General features: G+C 42.9%; 1 protein-coding gene across 3 annotated transcripts in view; it reads right to left on the bottom strand.

Moving 5' to 3' along the window:
• The window catches only part of RCAN1 (regulator of calcineurin 1), an 82,458-nt gene that overhangs the window by 12,792 nt on the left and 46,176 nt on the right, over nucleotides 1–23,490 (bottom strand). The window contains exons 1-2 of one of the 3 annotated variants that reach the window (XM_073361433.1): nucleotides 10,010–10,144; nucleotides 7,368–7,541 (exon numbers count right to left, since the gene is read on the bottom strand). In XM_073361433.1, coding sequence (XP_073217534.1) covers nucleotides 7,368–7,541; nucleotides 10,010–10,096 — 261 coding nt within the window. In that variant the 5' untranslated portion in view covers nucleotides 10,097–10,144. Of the gene's footprint in view, nucleotides 1–7,367; nucleotides 7,542–9,993; nucleotides 10,145–23,490 lie in introns of those variants that run through there. The other 2 variants (XM_073361441.1, XM_073361425.1) reach the window with 2 other exon arrangements.

The following is a 23,490-nucleotide window of genomic DNA, read 5'->3' as shown; positions in this document are numbered from 1 at the left end:
CCTCCAACAGGCTGTTATTAAAGTGCCAATAGGCCGGCCCCGGTCTCTCTGCACGGAGGGAAACCGTTACAGCGACTAAATGATGATCGGAGAATGGGGCCGGCCGAATGGCGGAGGAGTGGGCCTGTGAAAGATGGAAACGGGATAAATAAATACGGTCCAACCGAGAGTGGTGTGACCGATGGGCCTCCACCCGAACAAAGGTAAACGTGGAGGTGTCATCTAGGTGATGGTCACGCCAGACGTCCACTAGGGAATGATGGTCAACTATCCCTTGGAGAATATTCGCAGCGGCCGGACTCGGTTCGGCCCCTGAGCAGTCCCGTTCCTCGAGGGTGGTGTTAAAGTCCCCTCCCAGGACCAGGCACTCGTGCGAATCCAGGGTGCCGAGAAAGTCGGACACCTGCTGATAAAATTGTGGCCGCCTGGAGCTCATTTGCGGGGCATAGATGTTAACAAAATTAACCACGAGCCCCTCCATACGGACTCGAAGGTGCAGCACGTGGCCCGGCACGGCCTCATTGACCCCTAGCACCTCAGGCCGTAGGTTGGGGGAGAATAGGGTTGCCACTCCAGCCTGCCAGGTCGCAAAGTGGCTAAAGTATACCCCGTCCCCCCACTCCAGCCGCCACCTGTCCTCGGCGGCCGGGTCTGTATGGGTCTCCTGCAGGAAAACTGCAGAGTACCTCCCCTCCCGAAGGTAAGAGAGCACCTGGGACCTGCGGAGAGCCATCCTACAGCCCCTGGTATTCAGGGTCGCAATAATAAGAGGCATCATACGGAGGGCTGGGGGGGTGGGGGTCTTGTATTGGCGGGGAGGTTCAGGGCCCCCGGCGGGTTGCGCAGCAACCCATGACCCATCCCGTGGGTGAGTAGATCGCTTCGGAAGCTGCGGGCTCGCTCGTAGGCCGCAGCACCGCGCTTTCCTTGCCCCCTGCCCTCCTTCATAAGGGCCTTTGTGGCCTGGAGGAGTTGATCAAAGTCCCCCCATAGCCGAAGAGCCAGCTGTGCCCTATTGCGGGCGCCACGGGAGTGCTCTAGGAACTTCCGTAGCGCATGCCGCAGCTCATGGGGGGGTGGGGTTACAATCCCCGAGGTATTCCCTAATGGGCCTCTTAATACAGCCTCGTGGTCCGCTAAGGCAGGTAGACAGGGTGCGGACCACCGACGGGGCGTCTGACAGGCTGGGGTTATTAAATTCAATTCACGCCTTGGGGTGGAGGGGGATGGCAGGGGAAAAATTGCCACTCCTAACGGGTCGCGACTAGAAAGTGCAAAGACTGCTCCCTGGGGGGAGTCTGCAAAAGGCGGAAAGGAAATAACCCCAGGGGCGGCATTAACATTGCAGGAGGAGGGACCTTGGGCAGGGGCAGGGGTGGGGGCAGGGGCAGGGGTAAGGCTCTGGGGTGCAGGAGGCGAGCAGATAAAGGAAAGTGCCTCCTGAGCAGAATCAAGGGTTAAGGGGGAAGGGGAGGGGCTCCCAATAATGCTAGGTGCTGGCTCCATGGTGATTTTAGCGGTCACGGCAGCAGGTGGTGGGCCGCCTTCTGCAGGGTGCTCACCCGGGAAGGCAAAAAGGGGGAGGGAGCATGGGGAAAGGGAGGCTGGGGTAAGGCTGCCCAGCTCGAGGCCGGCCGGCAGCAAATCATCCCCTCCCTGGGTGACCGGGGTCAAATCTAGGGCCTCAATCTCCGCATACACGGAGGAGAGGCCAACTCCTGCCACCCCGGGGGCCTCTCCTCTAGGGCCAGCCTCAACGGCCGCCTCGGGGTCCGCGGGGGGTTCGGGTAGCATCCAGGCAGAAGGGGTGTCCTCAGGAGTCTCGGAGGGGAGGGTTTCCCGTGGAGGGGGGATTCTGCCCTCCAATGCCAGTCCGTCTTCCCCTTCCGACACCGGCGGATGGATCTCGCTCGCGGCCGTGGCGGGAGGCTCGATAGCAGTGCCTCCTTTCCTGGTCTTCCGGGGGGCTTCCGCGTCGGGTGGATGCAGCGGAGCTCGAGCCTTCCGCTTGCCTCGCTTCCCCTGGACTAGGGTCCATCCCTCCATAGCATCATCTGGGGGTTGGTTAGCAGGGGTCGTGTCAGGGGGCGGAGGCGATGGTTTAGGGGTTCGGGGAGGTAGCGGTGGGGCAATATGAGGGGCGGGGGCTTCTCCTTGGGGAGGGCCCTCTCTTATACCCGATAACATCCTTGCCACACCCTCCTCCATGGGCTCTATTGGGGTGGTACTAGCAAGGGTGGAAACCCCTTGCTCGCCCGGGCATTGTAGGGAAGGTATCTCTTGGGCCCGGACGGGAGCAGCGATGGGTCGAATAGGAGGAGGATTGGTTTCAGGTACTGGGCAGCCAGGGGCGTCGGCAGCGACGGGGCCGATGTCCTGCCGGGTCTCGGGGGTTTCGGGTGCCCCTCCCCCCCGAGCCAAAGGGCAGTCTCTGCGGACATGCCCCGCTGAGCGGCAGAGGTAGCACCGGGCCTCTCCGGTAGAATAAAAGACCCGATAGCGGGCTCCCTCGTAGGGGACTAGAAAGGACCCCTCAAGCGCCTCTCCGTCACGCGCCCCTGCCGGTGGTAGAAGCTGCACTTGCCGGCGGAACGAAAAAATGTGACGGAGGGTGGGGTCCTTGCAGCCCAACGGGAGAGGGCTGATGACAGAAACAAGTTTCCCCAGGGTGGAAAGAGCGGGTAACAGGGCAGCATTGGGTAAGAAGGGAGGAACGGAGGTAAGGACAAGGCGAACGCCCAGGTCTTCTAACGGTTCTAGGGGGACAAACACCCCCCCTACCGTCAGGCCCCTCTCCACCGCCTCCTGGGCGGCATCCTCCGAGGCTAAGAAGAAAACGACCTTCCCATACATCTTGGAGGCCGCCACAATAGCCGTGGGTCCTACCACCTTCGCCAACGCCTGCACGTATGTCTCCACGTGGGGCGAGGCGGGCACCAGGAGGCAACGGACGCCGTGCTTCCTGGTCAAGGCGGGGAAAGGGCCTCGGCCGCTGGTGATGGTGGCAGAGGCAGGGGGGCGGCGAGATGACGAGGCGGCAGGCAGCGGGGAGCCCGCTGCCGCCCGGGCATACGTCCTGGGGGCCGGGGGAGGGACAATCGCAGAGCTGGTGGAGGGAAACGCTGGGAGGGGCGCCACGGTTGATGACGAGGCCGCAGCGGTGGGGGCAGCTCCCGCCATGGAGGGCTCAGTGGTTTTAGCGGGGCCCTTTCCTTTCCACCCGCCCTGGCCCTTCTTGCGAACCGGGGGGGGTTTCCTAGAATCTGGGGGGGTGATGGGTGCAGCAGCAGCAGCAGCAATCACCCTGGTGCCTCCTGCTACCGGTGCCCCAGCAGGGGGGGTGGCAAGTACCTTAACAATAGTAGTAGGGGGGGGACCTTGGGGGTTGGGCTGGGGTGGTGGTGGGGAAGGGACAACTAATTTTATTGAAGCAGTCTCACCCCTCTCGTTCCCCGCCATTGTGAGCAGGGAGAGACAGGGAGACACCGGAAGGAGGGGGGGGGAGGCAGAATAGCCCCTCCCTCCGCTGGCTGCGGACGGGAAGGGAAAAAATGCCGAGGGAGGGGGTCTGGGAGGAGGGGGGGAACAAAATCGGGGTCCAGTAAAAGGGGCAAACTGTGGGATAAGCAATCCGGGGGGGGGGGTGCAGACCCACACACGTCTGTCCAAAGAGTCTCGGTTGGTCGGTTGTTAGGTCCGGTCCGGAAGGCAAAGTTCAAAGCAAACAGCTGGATCCGAAGGGAGATGGCAGATTGCCAGCAGGGACAGACTGCGGGGGGGCCGTGACAGTTGTAATAACGATGGGGGGGGTAGGGGCACCGATGGATCGGGGGTGGGGGTCTCCACGCCACACCCCCTGTGCCGCCACAAACGCAAGTAATCACAGTCAAACTCCCCCCCACGAGAGCATAATTCAAAAAGTTACTCAGTCTTACGGCCTCCGTCACGATGATTTATATTATTTCTTCTGTCCGAAGGAATCTCCGTCTCCGGCTGTGTTGGCTGTGTTCCAAGTCCTCCGGTATGTTAAGAATGCTATAAGGTCCGAGCTACTGGCGAAACGGCTGGGTCTGGGGGTTTCCACTCCCCTCTCTGGACAGCAAAATCGGCAATCTTCCCCCCCCTCCTCCGGGGGCTCAGCTGAGGCAAATAGCTGCGCCCGAAAGCAGGCGTGGGGGGGGATGGCCGGCGAAGGACGTAGATGGGAAAAAAAACACAAAAAATGAAAAAAAAAATAAAAAAAAAGCGTCTGGCCCGGTCGGGGGGGGACTAAGGCAGATGCAAAAAGTAAGAAAAATCCGGGCCAGGAGGCTTTAGGAAAGAATAGAAAGCAGATAGCTGAGGAGCAAGCAAAAGACGTTCCGTTTCCTAACAGGGAAGGTTCCAGAACAATCAGGAACCTTCTGGAGACAAGTAAGACAGGCTGATTAGAACACCTGCAGCCAATCAAGAAGTTGCTAGAATCAATTAAGGCAGGCTAATCAGGGCACCTGGGTTTTCAGAAAAGGAGCTCACTTCAGTTTGTGGTGTGCGTGCGAGGAGCTGGGAGCAAGAGGCACTAGGAGCTGAGAGTGAGAACGTGGACTGTTGGAGGACTGAGGTGTACAAGCATTATCAGACACCAGGAGGAAGGTCCTATGGTGGGGATAAAGAAGGTGTTGGGAGGAGGCCATGGGGAAGTAGCCCAGGGAGTTGTAGCTGTCGCACAGCTGTTCCAGGAGGCACTCTAGACAGCTGCATTCCACAGGGCCCTGGGCTGGAACCCGGAGTAGAGGGCGGGCGCGGGTTCCTCCCAAATCCTCCCAACTCCTGGTCAGACACAGGAGGAGTCAACCTGCACTGTGGGTTCAGAAAAACGGCCAAGCTGAGTGCCGCCGTGAAGTTCCAAGGCGAGCAAATCCGCCAATAAGCACAAGACCCACTAAGGTAGAGCAGGAACTTTGTCACAGAAAGTATTGACCAGAAATCAGTATAGTTCTATATACTGGTACAGACCCCTGCACACCCTTGTCTATATTTAGGAATCACTGCCAATGCAGCTCCACAGGCCAACCCTGTTTGCCGAATCAAGGGCTATTTTTGAGGCTGGAAAAGATCGAACTTCTAAGCCAGTGTTATTTGCATCTCTGTATAACAATTAGAGCAGTGTTTTCTTTGCGACTCCACAGGCATCAGGGTTGCTGAGAACCCACTTTATGCTATAAGAACTGTGCTCAAGAATGTAAGCTTTGATTGAAGAAAAATTACATTTCTAACTGTTACGATTGCAGAGAGCATCAAACATTAACCAAGTGTAAACTATGCGGGTAAGTAAGTGTAAGAGTTTGTGCATAGCCAAAATAATTGGTCATCTCAAAGGGGAGTTAACTGATCAAATGATTACCTTATCTAATATTACAAAATAATTCCCCAATATCATTTACTATTTAGTTACTTTATGTAGTGTAGTTGGGTCCCAGGATATTAAAGTTAAGGTGGGTGAGGTAATATCTTTTATGGACCAACTTATGTTGGTGAGAGAGACAAGCTTTCAAGCCATACAGAGCTCTTCTTCAGGTCTGGGAAAGGTACTCCAAGCACCACAGCTAAATGCAAGGTGGAACTGATTGTTTAGTATAGGTTGTTAGCACATATTCTATTCCAAGGGACCATTCAAGGTAGAGTGGCCCACTAACAGTCCTTTGCAGTCATAGGACGAAAAGAGGATTTAGTTGGTTACAGATCGTTGTAATAAGCCATGGCTCGAAAGTTTTGGGCCAGTAAAAGATATTACTTCATCCACCTTGTCTCTCTATTTAGTTGCTTATCATTTTGGCAGAAATCTCCAGCTAATGCATTTATCCAACATAATTCCCACACCTTTCCCCAGGTCCCAAAGCTATAACTGTCACTACTCAAGCTGCCAACTATGTTGTCAGTACAAATCCGTATAGCATCTTAAAAAATAAACGTATACATTAAACACCTCAAACTAAACTTAACTTATTACCACAAGGGACACAATACTAGTACAGTAAAAACTTTTTAAATCTGGCATGTTGGGGTAATAGGGGGTGCTGGCAAGTGAAAAATGCCAGTTAAGAAAGAGTTTGGGTGCGGGTTCCCATTGGTTCCCAGCCAATGGGAGCTGTTGAGTCAGTGGGCGGGGCAGAGGCAGCGCGAAGAGCCATCTGATGGGTCTCCACCTAGGAGTAGCCAGGACAAGTCACTGCTTGTGAGCAGCCTCCCAAGGTAAGCACCCCCCCGGATCCTGCACCCAAACTCCCTCCCAGAGCCCATGCCTGCACCCCCTCCTGTGCCCCATCCCCCACTCTCACACCCCCTCCTGTACTCCGAACCCCTTGTGGCCGTTCTCCGCCTAGGAGCAGCAGGGACATATTGCTGCTTCTGGGGAGCCACGCAGAGCCAGGTAAGGAGCCTGCTGGCCCCACACCAACCGGACTATAAACCAGACTTTATATCAAGATCAGAAAAGCCAGTTTATAGAGCTTTCCAGTTAGTACAGGGCCAGATAATACAGCTTTTACTGTACTAGTTATTGGGATTTAATTCAATAAAGCCTTCCATTCCAGTGAATAAATGTATCTGAAACTGCTGCAGAATCTTCTATAGTTGTACTGTAGAGATGCAGAATATCTAGGGAGTGTTGCTAACAATTTGGCAAAGAGCAGACATGCTTTCAGTCTCCCCCCTCCCCTCCACAAGTGAAATCTTACAGTTATTTTGTTTTTTAAAACCATCTTTGTTTTATGACCCTGGATATCTTTAAGTATCTCATTAGGAGTTCTGGGGTTACTAGATTTTCAATTAAAGCTGGCTGAAAATTGTCAAAATTTCTTCAACAGAAAAGGTATTTGCAATAAAATGGAAGTTTTTGCAACAATATTTCATTTTGATTGAAACTGATGAAAAATTTCAGAACATTATGAAAAAGAAGAAGCTAGGAAGAGAGGAACACTCCCCTCTATCAGTGGAAAAAAATTAAAGTAGTGAGAGAAGATGGTTTTTATATTCAATAAAATCAAGTGTTCTGAATATTCCCAAAAGTTGTTTGAAATTTTACAAAATATACTCCTCCCCCTGTTTACCCAACCAGCTCTTGGTATGACAGTGAGTACTAGATGTCTCCCCCTTATCCCAAGACGGGGCAAACAATACACAAGCAGCCAGAAACCCAACATATTCATTAGCCTCCAAACACTCCTAAGTTTGGAGGTACCTACCTGATGTTTTCTCCAATCAATTTGGTCACAAATGAATGCTACAAATTTTCACAGGTCTTTAAAAAAAAAAACTGTCAACTACAACAGCATAAGACTCAATGGCAAAATGATTACATTTATACAGAAATGCTTGGTAAAACATACCTGAGCAAAATACAGTTTTATTTCCTTTCCAAGAAATTCTGTCTTATGTAACTGGATTCTAGCATCTGCGGCTGATAAAGGGTTGCTGAAGTTTATTCGTACTCTTTTGAAGCTCTTAAAATACTGAAAGGTGATATCTTTGTCATATGTTCTAAAGAGAGATTCAAATTTGGCCTGTAAAAAAAAATATTATATATTTTTAAAAACAAAAGAAGCCATGTACATGCCACATCCCTTTTTTCTTGTAATTTATTCTCATTCCCTCAAGGACAACTGCTGATTATGATGGACTGCAGTTAACAGTGGCATGCTAAAATATTTTATTAGAGAATATGGTAAGCCATTCAAAATAAACCAATCATCATTTATTTACAACATAGCAGCTGCTTTTTTCTTGCTGAAATAATAATGCCTTCAAGGTAGAAGAAAAGATTACAAATAAGTAAAATATATTGCATGCCTACTGGCTTCTGTCTCAATCTTGTGGCATGCTAAAAAAAGTACTATTTACAAGTGATGAAGATCATGGAGTTTTAATTGCTTAGTTTAGTTTATATAGAAATATCTATAAAAAGCAGGCAAAGTAAATTGAGGGCCAAAAGTCCTTACTCAAGTAAACATGAAGGACATGAAAACGGTAGATATGAAAACTGAATAGTGTGCTGTACTAAAATGTGCTTGTTTTTAAGGTAACCAGACACCTCAGTAATGTTATGACATATGAAAACTATTTTTTGTAGTTATTTTTAATTTAGGGAAATGAAGTGTGCTTAAGGAAATTTCAGTTATAATGACACACAGTAATTCTATAACACCCTCCATCTATGGATCTCAAAGAACTTTACAAACGAAGACGCAATTCCCTTAGTAAAGAAAGTATTGTTCTAATTACACAGACATGGAAACAGAGGTGAGGGCCTTGCACAAGGTTAAAACAGTACATTTGTTGCAGAGTGGGAACAGAATTCAGCCCTTCTGACTCCAAAACCTTGTACTTTTATCGGTGTGGCCCAATGACTTAGCCATCCTATCTAGATGGCAGTATGAAACTAAGTCCATCAAAAGTTGGCAGTCTTCATTGATGATTTGAGTAACTAATGTTTGAGCTTTTAGAGCACATGAGGCAGCTATCCAAACCAAACTCAGCTATTTACACATTATTTATGAAGAATGTTTCCATTTTTACTTCAGGGTGCTGAGGGGAGGGGAAGGGAAAAATGAGTGTATGGCTGGCATACTTGCTGTTTCAGACTTATTTTAAGCACAATGACTCGCTATGTACAACCCTTAGTAGTAAGTTATGTTTTATGTATTGGCATTTTGTATGTTACTATTTCACAGAATCTTACTGATCAGAATGTTCTGACTTCATGTTCATCTTTCAACTGCATTCAGTTTAATCACTGATTTTTGGATAAGGCTACATAGAAGGGTATAACAAAATAGCGTAATATTTTTTTCTTGAACACTTAATTTCCTTATTCTCTTATATAAACCTTTGGTTATAGTTTTTATTTAAGCTAAGCGTGGTTCTAACTCACAACAACTTGCTACTGCTATCCCAAGACTCTAAGTAACAAATATATATTAGACAAAAGCCAAATATTTCATGTATGCATGTTAACTCAAAACTATCCTGTCTCTTAGTGTTCTAATAAAAGCTAGCTGTATGTAAACTCCAAGTAGTTTTAATACAATTCTCAAGAATAGAACCCTTAGCACAGGAATTTATTGTTAGCTTTTTACACGGGAAAGAAAGCTGCTTTGTATTTCTGAAATCTAAGCCTTTTTTTATCTTTTTTCTATATTACACTACTTGGTGCACCAATATCTCATTCATACCTATTCAGAAAAACAGATTGGTCTATAATTCAGAATTCATATTCACCACTAAACCTTTGGAGACCATCTAGATGATTAATGAAATGTATGGAATCTTCAATTTTATGTTAGCTAAAAAGAAAATTCTGTACTATTATAAAATACTCGCCTCATGGATCAAACTTCCAGATGAAATCAGATGTTAGCATCATAGTGTCTACTAATAAAATCCAATTGTTTTGTGCCTGACAGATGTCTTAGCACTGCTAATCAATAATTCACTACTGTAAGTCCAACATTTGTGTGTTTGTTACTCCTTCATTCTCATCAATTAGATAGCTGGAGTGATTATATTACGTAGCATTCCAACACTACAGAAGTGTCACCAGTTTTAACAATTACAGTGCTACACCAACAATGTAAATTTAAACATCTTCATATATTCTAATATAAACAAACCTATTAGCAACATTCTAAATCTGATCATTGAAAATGCCTTCAAATGAAGTTTTTTCAACTCATATTCACACTTACATGCATATATACACAGTATTTTTATGGACAGACAACAAGTATTTGAAAAAGCAGAAGATAAATATCTTAAAGTCCATATGATACATTAAGACTGAAACATAATACACAAAATACACATTTGCAGACTACAACCTGTTAACCTCTGAAATAGTTCTTCCCTACTTCTTAAGCATTATCTGTTTAATGTTTTAAACAGCACAGTATTTTTCAACTATTTTAGAACAGCACCTATCCTTCAGTATTTAAGAAATTCACAGATCTAAAACTCAACTTTAAAAAAGCCATACCCTCGTTTCAATTTGATTGAAGACATCGCTGTCTGCCACACAGGCAATTAGGGAACCAAAACTGTAGTTAAGGTTCCTAAAATGCATTTTGTGCCTCACTAAAGCAACGATAGCAGTTCAACACAAATCCAAGGCAATTACTTTTAAGGAAGCTGTTGGTTCTGTAGACTGTGTTTATAAAGGAAAAAGTCCAACCCCCTCAAAAAAGCATTCAGGTCATCCCGTAAGTGACAGCAAATTCCTGAACAAAGTCCTGCATGCTTTAAGGCAGTCAGGGACAAAATGTAAGCGACTACTGGAAAGAGGTGACATCAGCACATTAGTCAGCTTTCCTATGCTAATTAACTTTGCTTTGGAAGATGGAAAAAACAGCTGAGGTTTGCACAGCAGCTGCTTTATCAACTCCTCTTGCAGCATAGTTTCCATTGGTAGTAATTCCATTCAGCACTCAGACAACATGCTCTTCACTTGAATGGGCCAGCCCATCTTAAGATGGAAAATGTTACTGCTAACAGCTCAATGTCTACAGTAATAAGCAGTAATTAGCCAGCAGGGAAATTTCAAGACTTTGGAAACTAGAAAACAAATCCCTTAGTAAATTTACTCCTTGTACTTTCTGAAAATGTACAAGAAGTTTTAAATTGGGGATTAGAGGAAATCTACTTTGAAAAATATGTTTTTCAATGAAATACTTTATAGTGGAAATTCATTTTGAAATACCTTTTCCAATTAAACTTTATGGAGTAATTTCCTGCTTCCACTTTATTTGATTCTCTTATGGTCTCAAGGCCCTGTAATATGAAATCATACAAGAGCTCAATTAGTAGTTTACTACTAGGATTTTAATACAAACCCCTAATTCTCACTGGTGTAAAACTGTAAAGCCTACACTTATATCCCCTGTTCAATGAATTCAGAGTGTTGTTCGGAGAAAGTTTCCAGAAAATAAAGCAAGATGGCGAGATTTAAATCAAGGCTATTTAAGTCACTGATTTAAAATATTTATATCAGATCAGATGGGGCCTTTGTAAAGCTAATTTGAAAATCTGTGCTATTGCAACTATAAATTTTAATCTAACGAACAAAATTACAAATGCTTTTTTTAGTTAGTTTATTTTAGTATAAAATCTACTACAGTTAAGGTATCTTATTTGAATTTTACAAAGCAGCTACAGGCAAAAAACAAACAAACCACAGACGATTAAGGGTTTGTAGGACAAGGACTAAAACCAGCATGTAACTTTACTCAAATGAATAGTCCCTTTGACTTCAGTGGTACTACTCATCTGCTTAGTTAAGCATGTGCATAAGTATTTGCAGCACCAGAGGCTAAAAGTTTTTAATATTTGTGTACAAAATCTTTGCCACTTCAAAACAAAATTGCTTCACTGTTAAGAAGTTTATACTTTCAATACATTAAGTTACTGTAAACTATTTTGTACACAGGCCAAAAACTATCAAAACTATCAGCCTAAAATTAGTGTCTCAGGCCCATATTTAGGCACTTAAAGGTGGAATTTTCAAAAGCACAAGTTACACTGAGTTCATCAGAGAACAGCCTAGCACCATCCTCTTTGGAACCCCCTTTCAGGTAGTTGAAAGCTGCTATCAAATCCCCCCCTCACACTTCTCTTCTGGAGACTAAATAAGCCCAGTCCCCTCAGCCTCTCCTCATAAGACATGGGCCCCAGTCCCCTAATAGTTTTCGTTGCCCTCTGCTGGACTCGGTCCTATTTGTCCACATCCTTTCTATAGTGGGGGCCCAAAACTGGACACAATACTCCAGATGTGGCCTCACCAGTGCCGAATAGAGGGGAATAATCACTGCCCTCGATCTGCGGGCAATGCTCCTACTAATGCAGCCCAATATGCCATTAGCCTTCTTGGCAACAAGGGCACACTGTTGACTCATATCCAGCTTCTCATCCTCTGTAATCCCCACATCCTTTTCTTAAGAACCGCCAGCCTGCAGCAGTGCATGGGATTCTTCCGTCCTAAGTGCAGGACTCTGCACTTGTCCATATTGAACCTCAGATTTCTTTTAGCCCAATCCTCCAATTTCTCTAGGTCACTCCCACACCGCCTTCCAAACTCTGAACCCCTTGTGGCTGTTCCTCCACTTAGGAGCAGCGGGGACATGTCACAGCTTCCAGGGAGCCATGCGGAGCCAGGTAGGGAGCCTGCCACCAGCCGGACTATAAACAAGACTTTCAATGAAGATCAGAAATGCTGGTTTACAGAGCTTTCAGGTTGGTAAAATGCCAGATAACACAGCTTTTACTATAAAAACATTCTAAGACAGGAAAACATTAAATGCTCTGATTTGTTGCCTAATTGCAAGTTATACAAAAATATTAATGGCAGCATTTTCTTTGCCAGTAATACCTGCCATTTTCATCATATGGAGTGAACAGAAGTATTTTAAGAACTCTAAAAGCAAAAAATACCTCTTTGAATATACATATATATCCCAAACCCCACTTCAAAAATGGAAGACTAATTAAAAAAATTCTCTATACTGATACACCCAGAAATCCAGCTTTCAGCAATGAACTGAACAAGTCAACTTAAATCATAACGGTGATATCACAGCATTAACTGACCACATACTTAGTCAAGTTATTCTAGTTCTTGTTGCAGAGTTCTATATTCAGTTTATTTCTACTCAGAAGCCTTTTTTTCCTGAACATCACCTTCATGGTACAGTAAGTGTATTACTAGTCTGCCCAAAGCATGACGTTGTATTTGAATATGGGGGTTCAACTAAGAGACAAGACTTTTTGACCATGTAACAACCATTCTAGATACATAGTTTTAGGGCCTAATCCTGCTCTCACTGATGTCAATGGGTAGCATTCCTCTCGGGACTTTAATGGAAACAGGATTGGACCTTAATTTGCTATGGAAAACACACACTGCATTTACTCACAAAATTTCCATAAGAGGTAATGGAACTAAGGAGAACTTAGTTCTATGGGAAATGAGACATAACAAAACCTATCAGTCTTCCTGTGCTAATGCTCCTCTTCCTGTCACTGAGGCCCAAACAGGATGACTTCATGTTTCTTCCTGATGGCACAGTCACCCACATTCTGGAGACTACTTTTGTAGCTCAAAACCTGACTGAGGCTTCTGGGTTACTATAATACAAGTCAATAAAATCACCAAATATCACTCTGCCAAAAATAAATAAATAAATAATAAATAAAAATTGTCCTGCTCCAAAACTTCCCATATAATGTATCAAGCAGGGAACAAAATGTTTTGTCTTCAATCTGAAAAGTGAAGTTTGGAAAGAGATTAGTTTAAAACATAGTCTAACCCTTGGTACTGTATTTTCATTAAAAGAAACAGTCTACATGCTCGGAGATATTCTGTTAAAAATAAGACAGTGTGTATTAGTTTAACTATTTTTTGTTTATAAAGAACTTGCTGTGTCTTTATACAAGAAAATAAATGTATACTGTTAACTATTCTGTTTTATCTAATAAAGTGTTAGTAATTAAAGCAGTACTCTACCTTGAAGAGCTGAATATCTATTTTAGAAGCAATCAGAAGTTACAACAAAATAACTATTACAACTTCCTGATGTTGTGTGACAACTTGGTGGCAATGTTGTTTTATGGCATTTGATATCACCACACAAATGACACATCCTGAAAGAAACACCGAAAAAAAACACAGAATTTCACAGAATCTGTCTCTGGCTGCTCTAATACAATATCACCTTTCCTTCTTGCCAACTCTTGACTACTAGGGACATGCACAATTTGATGTTTTGCCTCCATGTTGGCCTGGTGCACCAGCAGGGGGAGAAGAAAGGGGAGGCAGAGAGGGACCCTGCCTGCCTAAATAGAGGTGCGTGCGGAGCCCCCGGCCCGCCCAGGGGCCGCAGGGACATGCTGGCTGCTTCCAGGAGCGGCATGAGGTAAGCACCACATGGCCAGAGCCTGCACCCCAACCCCGAGCCCCCTCCTGCACCCAAATTCCTTCCCAGACCTTACACCCCCTCCTGCACCTCAACCCTCTGCCCCAGCCCTGAGCCCCCTCCTGGAGCCCACACTCCACGCCCCCTCCTGCACCCTAAACCCCTCCCCCAGTCCTGAGTCCCCTCTAGCACCCAAACTCCCTCCCAGAGCTTGCACCCCCACCCCGTCCCAGGCACAGCCTGGAGCCCCCTCCCACACTCTGAACCCCTTGTCCCCAGCCCAGAGCAAGCACCCCCTCCCACACCCCAACTCCCTGCCCCAGCCAGATGAAAGTGGGTGAGAGAGAGCGAGCGATGGATGGAGAGGGTGGAGTGAGCAGGACAGGGCCTCGGAGAAGGGCGTGGCTGGGGCAGGGCCTCAGGGAAGGGGCATGGCAGGGGTGTCTGGGTTTGTGATTAGACAGTTGGCAACCTTACACTCTAGCTGGATGCAAGAGGAACCTGCTGAACACATGACAGGGCTATCAACATATAAGTAGCACACGAGATAAGAGAAACATGGCAGCTCTGCTTCCTTAATGTTTTCATTTCCAGCCAAAGCCTCAGGGATTGTGACTGATGAAGCCCAAGTTTCTAGAAGCTGATTTCTGCCACTAAGTTGCTGTGTGAGTAGAGAAGAGGGTGGCTGGAGACTACAGTCCCCTATTCTTGTACCCTCTAGCTACTCCTCCTCCAAGATGCTTAGTTGGTAGCAGTCTCAGGGCACAAAAGCAGACTTGAGTGGAAGCCCAAGCAGCAGGGTTTTTTTGGGAGGGTTGGGGGAAGAGAGATGATGGGTAACTGATAGGTGACAAGAGGATAGTGGAAATATGAATGGACAAGTGGTATAGTGGGAACATGAAGGGGAATAAGGAGACACTGAAAGCCACAGATGGTGTATAAAAGGATATCAGGAATTCCAGGGGACACATGCAAGACAAATACAAAGAAAGGGGCACAAAAAAGAGGAAAGCCACAAACATCGCCTTTTTTTAGTTGACACCTATGCTATCACTGACTGGGAGACCAAGGAGGAAAACCTATGTAATATTAGAAGTTACAGAATTGACAATGCTGTTAAAGAAATGTTTGTCCTACAAGCAACAAAACCAGAATTTCATAATCCAGCTGTGGCCTTCTTGCACTTGGTGAATGTTTACACCAAACCTCAAGGGTTGCACTTCATACCCCAAACACCCCCACCTTATTATACAGTTATTGATTTTCTGTGTCTATGTACTGTTTTCATTCCTGTTTTTATGTACTACATAAAGTTTAAGATAATAAAGGTTAAACACTATCCTGGAATGAACTTTCCTAATAGCATTGATAGGTTTTGATTTTCAAAGTCAGGGAAACAAGATTATCTATACATGTCTGGTATCAGGAAAGTATATTTTTTGCGCATGTGTGAAAATTAAAGTCAACCTCTTACCCAGATCCCAATAAAGGAACAGGAATGCATAAGTGTGTGAAAGGCATTCTAAAGAACAGGATGTGAAACACAGTCTGCATTCCTGTTTTGCACTCTGGATAAGAGGTTATTTTTAAGGCACACTCTGCAAAAAGAACTGAAGAAATTACTCAAGGGGAAAAAAAAAAAAAAAGAGGCAAACTCAAGTTAGACAAACATACAAGCAGTCATCCAAAACACTCTGTACCTGTGTAAATGGGTTTCCTGAATACTCGAACCAAATCATCAACATTTTAGTCATACAAGAAACCTCTTTGAGCATCTCTAATTTTGCAGTCAGTGGGAGCAAGAAACTTTCCTGTAAGGAGAGAAACTAATTTAACAAGAGGCTGCTGTCTTTACATCTTTGTCAGCTGGCTGATCCACAAAAGAGTAGTAAGGACAGGGAGCTAGAGAACTTTCTTACCTCCCATATAGTGAAAGAGTCTATGCTGGCAGTTATCAGTAAATGGGGCTTATAAAAGGTAATATGATAGAGAAACAGGAGAAATGCATATAAAGAGGGAGATTCTGCAATAATTTTAACAGTCAAATATTTTGGGGTTTTGTTTTTTTTAATTTTTTTTAATCTGGATGTTTTTGGTTTTTTAATGCCTCTTTTGGCAAGTCTAACAGGACTTCCCTGTTAAAAACAATTGGCAGATACATTCTGCTGGACATTAGACTGTCTGTGGGCACCTGACAGCCATGATCTTTCTCCTTCAGCAAGGAAAACAGTGCAAAGTGGATGCATGTTCTTCTGCAGCTATGCAAAAATACAACACTCTTGCAGCTACTTTAAGTAAAGCTGTAAGTCCCTGCAGTGGCATGCAAAACCATACATGAAAGAAGTTAGGCAGTGGTTTTGCAGTTGTTCTCAATCAACACCATAATAGAGGATAAAACAAAGTATATCCCAAATAAAAAATAATTAATAAGACAACCAAAAAACATCATCATGACTAAACAGCAGAGTAAAAGGTGGTTAGAGGCAAAAAGGCATCCTTTAAAAATTGGAAGTCAAATCCTAGTGAGAAAAATAGAAAGGAGCATAAACTCTGGCAAGTCACGTGTAAATATACAATTAGGCAGGCCAAAAAAGAATTTGAAGAGCAATTAGCTAAGGACAAAAACACTAACAGCATTTTTTTTTTTCAAGTGCATCAGAAGCAGGAAATCTGCCGAAGAGTCAGTGGGGTCACTGGGCGATCAAGGTGTTAAAGTAGCACTCAAGGAAGACAAGGCCACTGTGAAGAAGCTAAATTGATTATTTACATTGCACTGAAGAGGATATGAGGGAGATTTCCACACCTGAGTGACAGATCTGAGGAACAGTCCCATATTGAGGTGTCAATAGAGGAGGCTTTAGAGCAAGTCAATAAATTAAACCGTAATAAGTCACTAGGACCAGATGGTATTCACCCAAGAGTTCTGAAGAAATTCAAATATGAAATTGGTATGTAACCTATAGCTTAAATCAGCCTCTCTACCAGATGACTGGAGAATAACTAATATAGTGCCTATTTTTAAAAACGGCTCCAGCAACAGTTCTGGCAATTACAGGCTGGTAAGCCTAAATTCAGTACCACGCAAATTTGCTCAAACTATAGTAAACAAAATCATCAGAGATACATAGATAAACACGATATATTGTGGAAGAGTCAACACAGCTTTTGTAAAGGGAAATCATGCCTCACTGATTTACTAGAATTCTTTGTGTTGATAAAAATGTGGACAACAGTGATCCAGTTGATATAGAGTACTTAGACTTTCAGAAAGCTGTTGACAAGCAAATTATGCAGTCATGGATATGAGGGAAGGTCCTCTCATTGATCAGTAACTGGTTAAAAGACAGGAAACAAAGGGTAGGTCTAAATGATCAGTTTTGACGATGAAAAGAGGTAAATAGCAGGGTCCCCCAAGGATCTGTACTGGGACACATGTTGTACAACCTGTTCATAAATGATCTGGACAAGGGAGTGAACAGTAAAGTGACAAAATTTGCTGACAATATAAAATTACTCAAGATAGTTAAGTCCAAAGTTAAGTGAAGAGCTACAAAAGGTATCTCACACAACTAGGCAACAAAATGGCAGATGAAATTCAATGCTGATAAAGACAAACTAATGCACATTGGAAAGCATAATCCCAACTATACATACAATATGATGGGGTCTAAATTAGCTGTTATCCCTCAAGAAAGATCTTGGAGTCATCGTGAACAATCCTCTGAAAACATCCATTCAATGTGCAGAATCAGTCAAAAAAGCTAACAATGTTAGGAACCATTAGGAAAGGGATAGATAATAAAACAGAAAATATCATAATGCCACTATATAAACCCCATGTTATGCCCATACCTTGCATACTGCATGCAGTTCTGGTTGCCCCATCTCAGAAAAGATATATTAGTGGAGAATGTGCACAGAAGGGCAACAAAAACTATTAGGAATATAGAACAGCTTCCAGACAAGGAGATATTAGAGACTAGGACTGTTCAGCTTAGAAAAGAAACTACTAAGGGGGGTGAAATTATAGTGATCTATAAAATCATGAACGGTGTAGAGAAAATTAAAAGGAAGGGGTCATTTGCCCCTTAATATACCAAACACCAGGGGTCACCCAATGACATTAATAGGCAGAAGGTTTAAAAACAAACATAAGGAAGTACTTCTTCACACAATGCAGAGTCAACCTCAATGCCTGGGGATATTGTGAAGGCCAAAAGGATAACTAACTGGGTTAAAAAAAGAATTAGATAATTCATAGAGGAGTTAGGGATATACAGACTCTATTGTAACACAGGTGAGCCAATCAAACATGCTTTTTCCTTAGAGGATTTATTACATTTCCCATATTTTATACATTTATTTCAGCCTGGAAACTGACCTTTAAAAAGTATTTAAATATCAATTGATTACTATTTACCACAGTATTAATGATGGCAAAAGCAGCGTGTGTTTAAATGGAGGAAATTGTGAAACCACAAGTCCTTTGTAGTAAGTTATCCGCTGGGTTTTGTTCTTCTGGGGTCACAAGTGAGTCATAAGGGAATTATAGAAGCTTTGTCCCAGAGATACAACACCTTTTTAAATAAAGGAAACAGCCTACAGGAAAACATGTAGCCAGAACAAAATGGATAGAAATACTTGGAAAAGAAAATCCAGTGACACTAAAGGATGATTCTGTAGTTTTTTTCTTTAAAAAATGAGAGCGTAACACTTTTGTCTTGAAACAATGTGTGTCACCACGATGAGGAAATTTAAGAGGCTGGTAATGTGAAAAGTGATTTTTTTACATTATTTACTGGATTTGTAGGCCTCTTTAGAATCAGCTCTCCTCCTCTGCGGTAGAAGGAAAAATATCCCAAGAGGAGTTTAAAAAAAAAAAGGCAACAAACCCATCTATTTAGTAGCACATTTAAACAGTGTAAGAATTTTTAACATAAAATAGCAATAAGGAAATTCTTGTTAAATAAGAAATAAAGATCTGAAAAACAGTTTCACTGGAGATAAAAGTATCTGCAAGATACATATAGAAGAATAGAAATAAGTAATAAGTAATGTTTTTTTCCTAAAGATATACACCATACATAAAAATACATTTAAAACTTCAGGGGTGAATTTATTACTGTGCTGTGGAATACAGGAAGCATCAGATATTCTTCCCACTACTATACCTAGGAAAAAATGAAAGCCGCTTGAAAATAGAGTTTTAGAGAGTATTAGTTTGAACATCAGGTCTGGGGAAAAGTTAGACAAAATTATTAACAAATAATGGGTATTTAAGGCAAATTAACTATTAGAAAGAAAAAAGGGGCACATGGTATAAAACAGGAACTAAACCAAAAAGTGGCCCATCAGAAATTTGAGTGACGTTGTGCACATAGCATATGAAGAATACTTTATAGCTGTTTATCCCTTACAAAACAAAGTTATTTAGAAAGAGGTACAATCTGTATGGTTTAATTATTCTGTAGTGTATCACAGTATCACCTAGAGCCCTATTGTGCACAGTGCTGCATGAACTCAGAATGGAGCCATATTCCTTGCCCCAAGGGCTTACAATTCAAATTTGGACCAGATAGAACTGATTCTCCATCTTACCAGAGTTCTGTTTGGCTGAGGAATAGGGGTAGGTGGACAAGATGAAGGGGAGAAATGCAGGGAGGGGGAGGAAGGTGGCTTCATGCCACCTTTACACTTCTTCATATTTACTCTTCCCACAGCTGGAGTGCAGCCACACTCCAGCCCTTCCCCAGTATAACTCCTATGCCAGGGGCTGGTGAGAAGCGTAGGGTCACGTCTACAGCACCTGAGGAAATCCCTATGCTATTCCCTTGTATCCTGGCAAGGGAAACATGCGGTCATCAAGCTACTGGAGCAGCATAAAGGGGATATTATCACAAAGAACCGGCCCCCAGTAGTTCACTATTGGTGAAGTTAATGTTTAAATAAGTGGCGAGGTATCTAGGATCCATCTTAGACAGGTACAGATATGAGCCAGGATGGAGAGAAGAGGTAAGAAGTGGAAAGGCAGTTTTGAGAGTCCTGGCATAAAGATGCTAGAGCCACGTGAGCTGATGAAAACTCCCAAAGTAAGGGTGCAGAATGACAGAGGGAGGCAAAGCAGCTATGTGGAAACCCCAGGTGATGGAAGGGGAAGAGTATTGGCAGTGGATCCATACTGCCATGTATTTAATAGTCACCCCTAAGCCCCAACACCTAACCTGCCTTACTCATCAAAACCGTCTGATGCTATTACAGACTGAGCCCAAGTCGACTGATGCTCCACAGTGCACAGGAATATTCAAACTAGACCTTTCATTGTCTGGCATCCCTTGCATAGTAGGCCCAAAAGAGTTGTGCTGCGTTTTGAGTCCTATGTCTTCCATGGAAATTTGGGCTCAACGTTACTTAAAATGTAGTTTGGTCATTTATTCTGATGTGTATTTTTTTTAAATTACGCTTTTTAAAAATACTTCCCAGAAATCTGTTAAAGAAAACAGGAGGGATATATGAAATCTAGACTGAATGGGGGGGAGGGAGGGGATAGAGTAATAGCCCAGGCTCTCAAATTTTAACTCTACATGGATAGTGTTATGTAATTAAAAGATTTGAAAAGTGTACTATAGTAAATTGAATAAACTAAGTCTCAATGTCAACCTTGAGAGAACATTCTGTTCTATTAAATATTTGCTGAGAAATTAGGAAAATTGTTGGGGTTTGTGGATTTGTTAAGCATGTACCTACCTAGTCTTCATTATACTGGGACTTTAAAACATTAAAATGCTGATGTCTGTCAAATATTCCAATGTTGTATGCAGTGTTGTTGCAGTAGTGTCGGTCCCAGGATATTAGAGAGACTAAGTGGATGGCAATATCTTTTATTGGACAACTTCTGTTAGTGAGACAAGCTGTTGGGCTTATACAAAGACCTGAAGATAAGCTCTGTTTTACCTCACCCACCTTGTCTCCCAAATATTCCAACATCAGTTAATGCCTTCTGGAAAAATCATATGCGAAAAAGCCAAGAAATTTCTTATCTTAAAAATTATTTTTCATTCTAGAAGATAAAGGGAAGAGATAGCATGTAAGTTCAATATGAGGTAGAATGAATAGAAAGAATGAATCAGCAATGTCACTGTGTTTACCTAGACTTGCAACTCAAAATCTAATAGAGTTACCATAAAAGCACTGATTATATTGCAGACACTCTGATACACATTAACCAAAATAATGAATTTTTTCTCTATTAACACAGTTCGTATATATTTTGAATCTTGGGTTTGACTCAATATTGACAAGATGAATTGCCTTTTATGGTTTCCGTTCAGCGTTCACCTTTGCTTTCACTGGGTGAAGGACCTTTTTGGAGGTTCTTCAGTCTCCTTTGGAAGACCAAGCTGTTATCAGACTTGTATAAAGGAAGAATGCTCTGAAGCCATTGTTGGAGAAACCTTGTTCTAAATGCATGCCTCTCAAGGGCAGAGAAAAAAAGCAGAGAGTACTTGCACAGCTGAAGGAGAAAGGCAAGATGTTATTTATTTTTTAAACGTAAGGGCAAGGTGCTGACTTAACTCAAAACAGTACTCTTGAGGCCCTCACCCAAGACTCCATCTCTTGACAATGGCACTCTAAATGTTTCCCTTTGAGAAATCTTTGGTGTTGCCTGAAGTCCAACAACATTTTGCAAGTGTCATTGTCTGGATCTCCAAGTGATGGAATATGGTCAGGTGTCCATGATTCCTTAAGATTTGTTATCATTCTTTGTGGGTTGTGTTAAGGTGATCTCTGGCTGGTTTGGACAGGATTGCTTTGGAGGGGTTTTGGTTTTTTTTCCTCTGAAAGGATGTAGAGGGTGGTTTGGGGCAGTTGCTCATTATGCCCCAAATAATCTCTTTTGCAGGGGTATGCACTACTATTTCATTACCACTCCTTAATGCATGTGAGACCATGTAGATTGTGAAGCAGTTTTGTCTATGGTGTCATCAATAACTCCTGAAGTCCCATCTCTCTCTTTTCTCCCTTTACTGAAAGATTAAAGGATTCTATTAAAAGCACATGAACTGCAAAACCACTCAGCTCTAGTAAATGCTTAACCAATTGCTAAATGCTTTTTTTTTTAAACCCAGATTCAAAAGTTTGTCACAAGATTGACAAAAAAATTCCCATAAAATGCTGCCTACCTCTACTGCTAACATTTTAAAAAACATCAAGAACAATCCTCCAAAAGTACAGTTTTTAATAAATCACATTTACTTTATTAGTGTATTGGGGAGTGTATGATACAAGGAGTCCAAATTTTGACTGCAGATCAAAGTGTGCCTTAGCTATAGATATCAATGGGACTCATGTATCCAAGGGCAGAATTTGGTCCTTGTTCTGCACAGAACTACTGTATAACTATTTATCTTGTAGTCAATCCAGTGAGGGGTAAAAGAATCATAACAAGCGCTCTGACAATGCTTTAATTTCCTTTTTTGAATGTACTGAAATAAGTTCTTTCCTTCCTGGAAACAGTGCTGCAGGTTTTTTTTAAACTTGTTATACTGAATAGGTTCTCATTAAAGGAAACATTATTACAATAAAACATAACAATATATTTTTATACTTGATCATGTAGTTTTCATGTGTCCAAACAGAGTATAAAAAGCTGTGCTTTTTCATAGAAAGGCTATTTACAGATTGGCTGACCATTAGTTGGAAAACTGTAACACATTCAACTGACAGAAAATAATACCTACAGTGCTTAATTCCTTCCTTGGAAAAATCCATGACTTACTTATATTTCCAAGCATTAAACATTAAATTCCTGTTCACTGACTGGTAATATTAGAGTGGTAATTTGGAAATTCCACTGAAGAAAAATGTTTGCGTAACCAGCTAGACACATTTACTAAACTCTGTTTTTTTAATGTGGCATATACCTTTATAAATTAAAAAGTTTCTTCAATGATGTATTTCCCCTTTTATGGAAAGTATTTCCTTAAAATACACACATGGAGCTACATGGAGCAAATATTTTAATGTAGGTGTGTAACGGTATTTTAATAAATATTCTTCATATGCTATATTTACTGGAAAATCCATAATTACCTACATTTCCAAGCATTCAACATTACATTCCTGTTCATATTGTCAAATAGAACTGCATTTTCTAATGGAAAAGATATCCAGAACTTATGTATTAGCAGTGACTTCCTCAACAGACACACAACTTTTATATTTTTCTGTGCTGAAATGTAAGTGAGCATTAGAACAGAGAAACCACTGCAGTGGGGTATCAAAACTAATTAGATCCACTGTAGAATTAAGTGGTTTTTAAAAAGTCTATATTCCAAGTGAACAAGGTCAGTGTAACTACAGATCGTGTCTAAGTATCACTGTACATACATTAAAGCAAGATTATTCTGGGAACAGAAGCTATACAAATGCTTTGTACAACTCTACCAGCTCTAGTGACTAACTCCATATCTCCTAGTACGTGTATTTAGAAAACTACACATTGTGCCTTAGCAGATCTGTCCTTAGGAAGCCTTACTTCCCAGCTTAGGAAGTG

This window comes from Lepidochelys kempii, chromosome 1 (genome assembly GCF_965140265.1).
Source record: "Lepidochelys kempii isolate rLepKem1 chromosome 1, rLepKem1.hap2, whole genome shotgun sequence".
NCBI lineage: Eukaryota > Metazoa > Chordata > Testudines > Cheloniidae > Lepidochelys > Lepidochelys kempii.
This window is presented reverse-complemented; position numbering and strand designations above follow the sequence as displayed.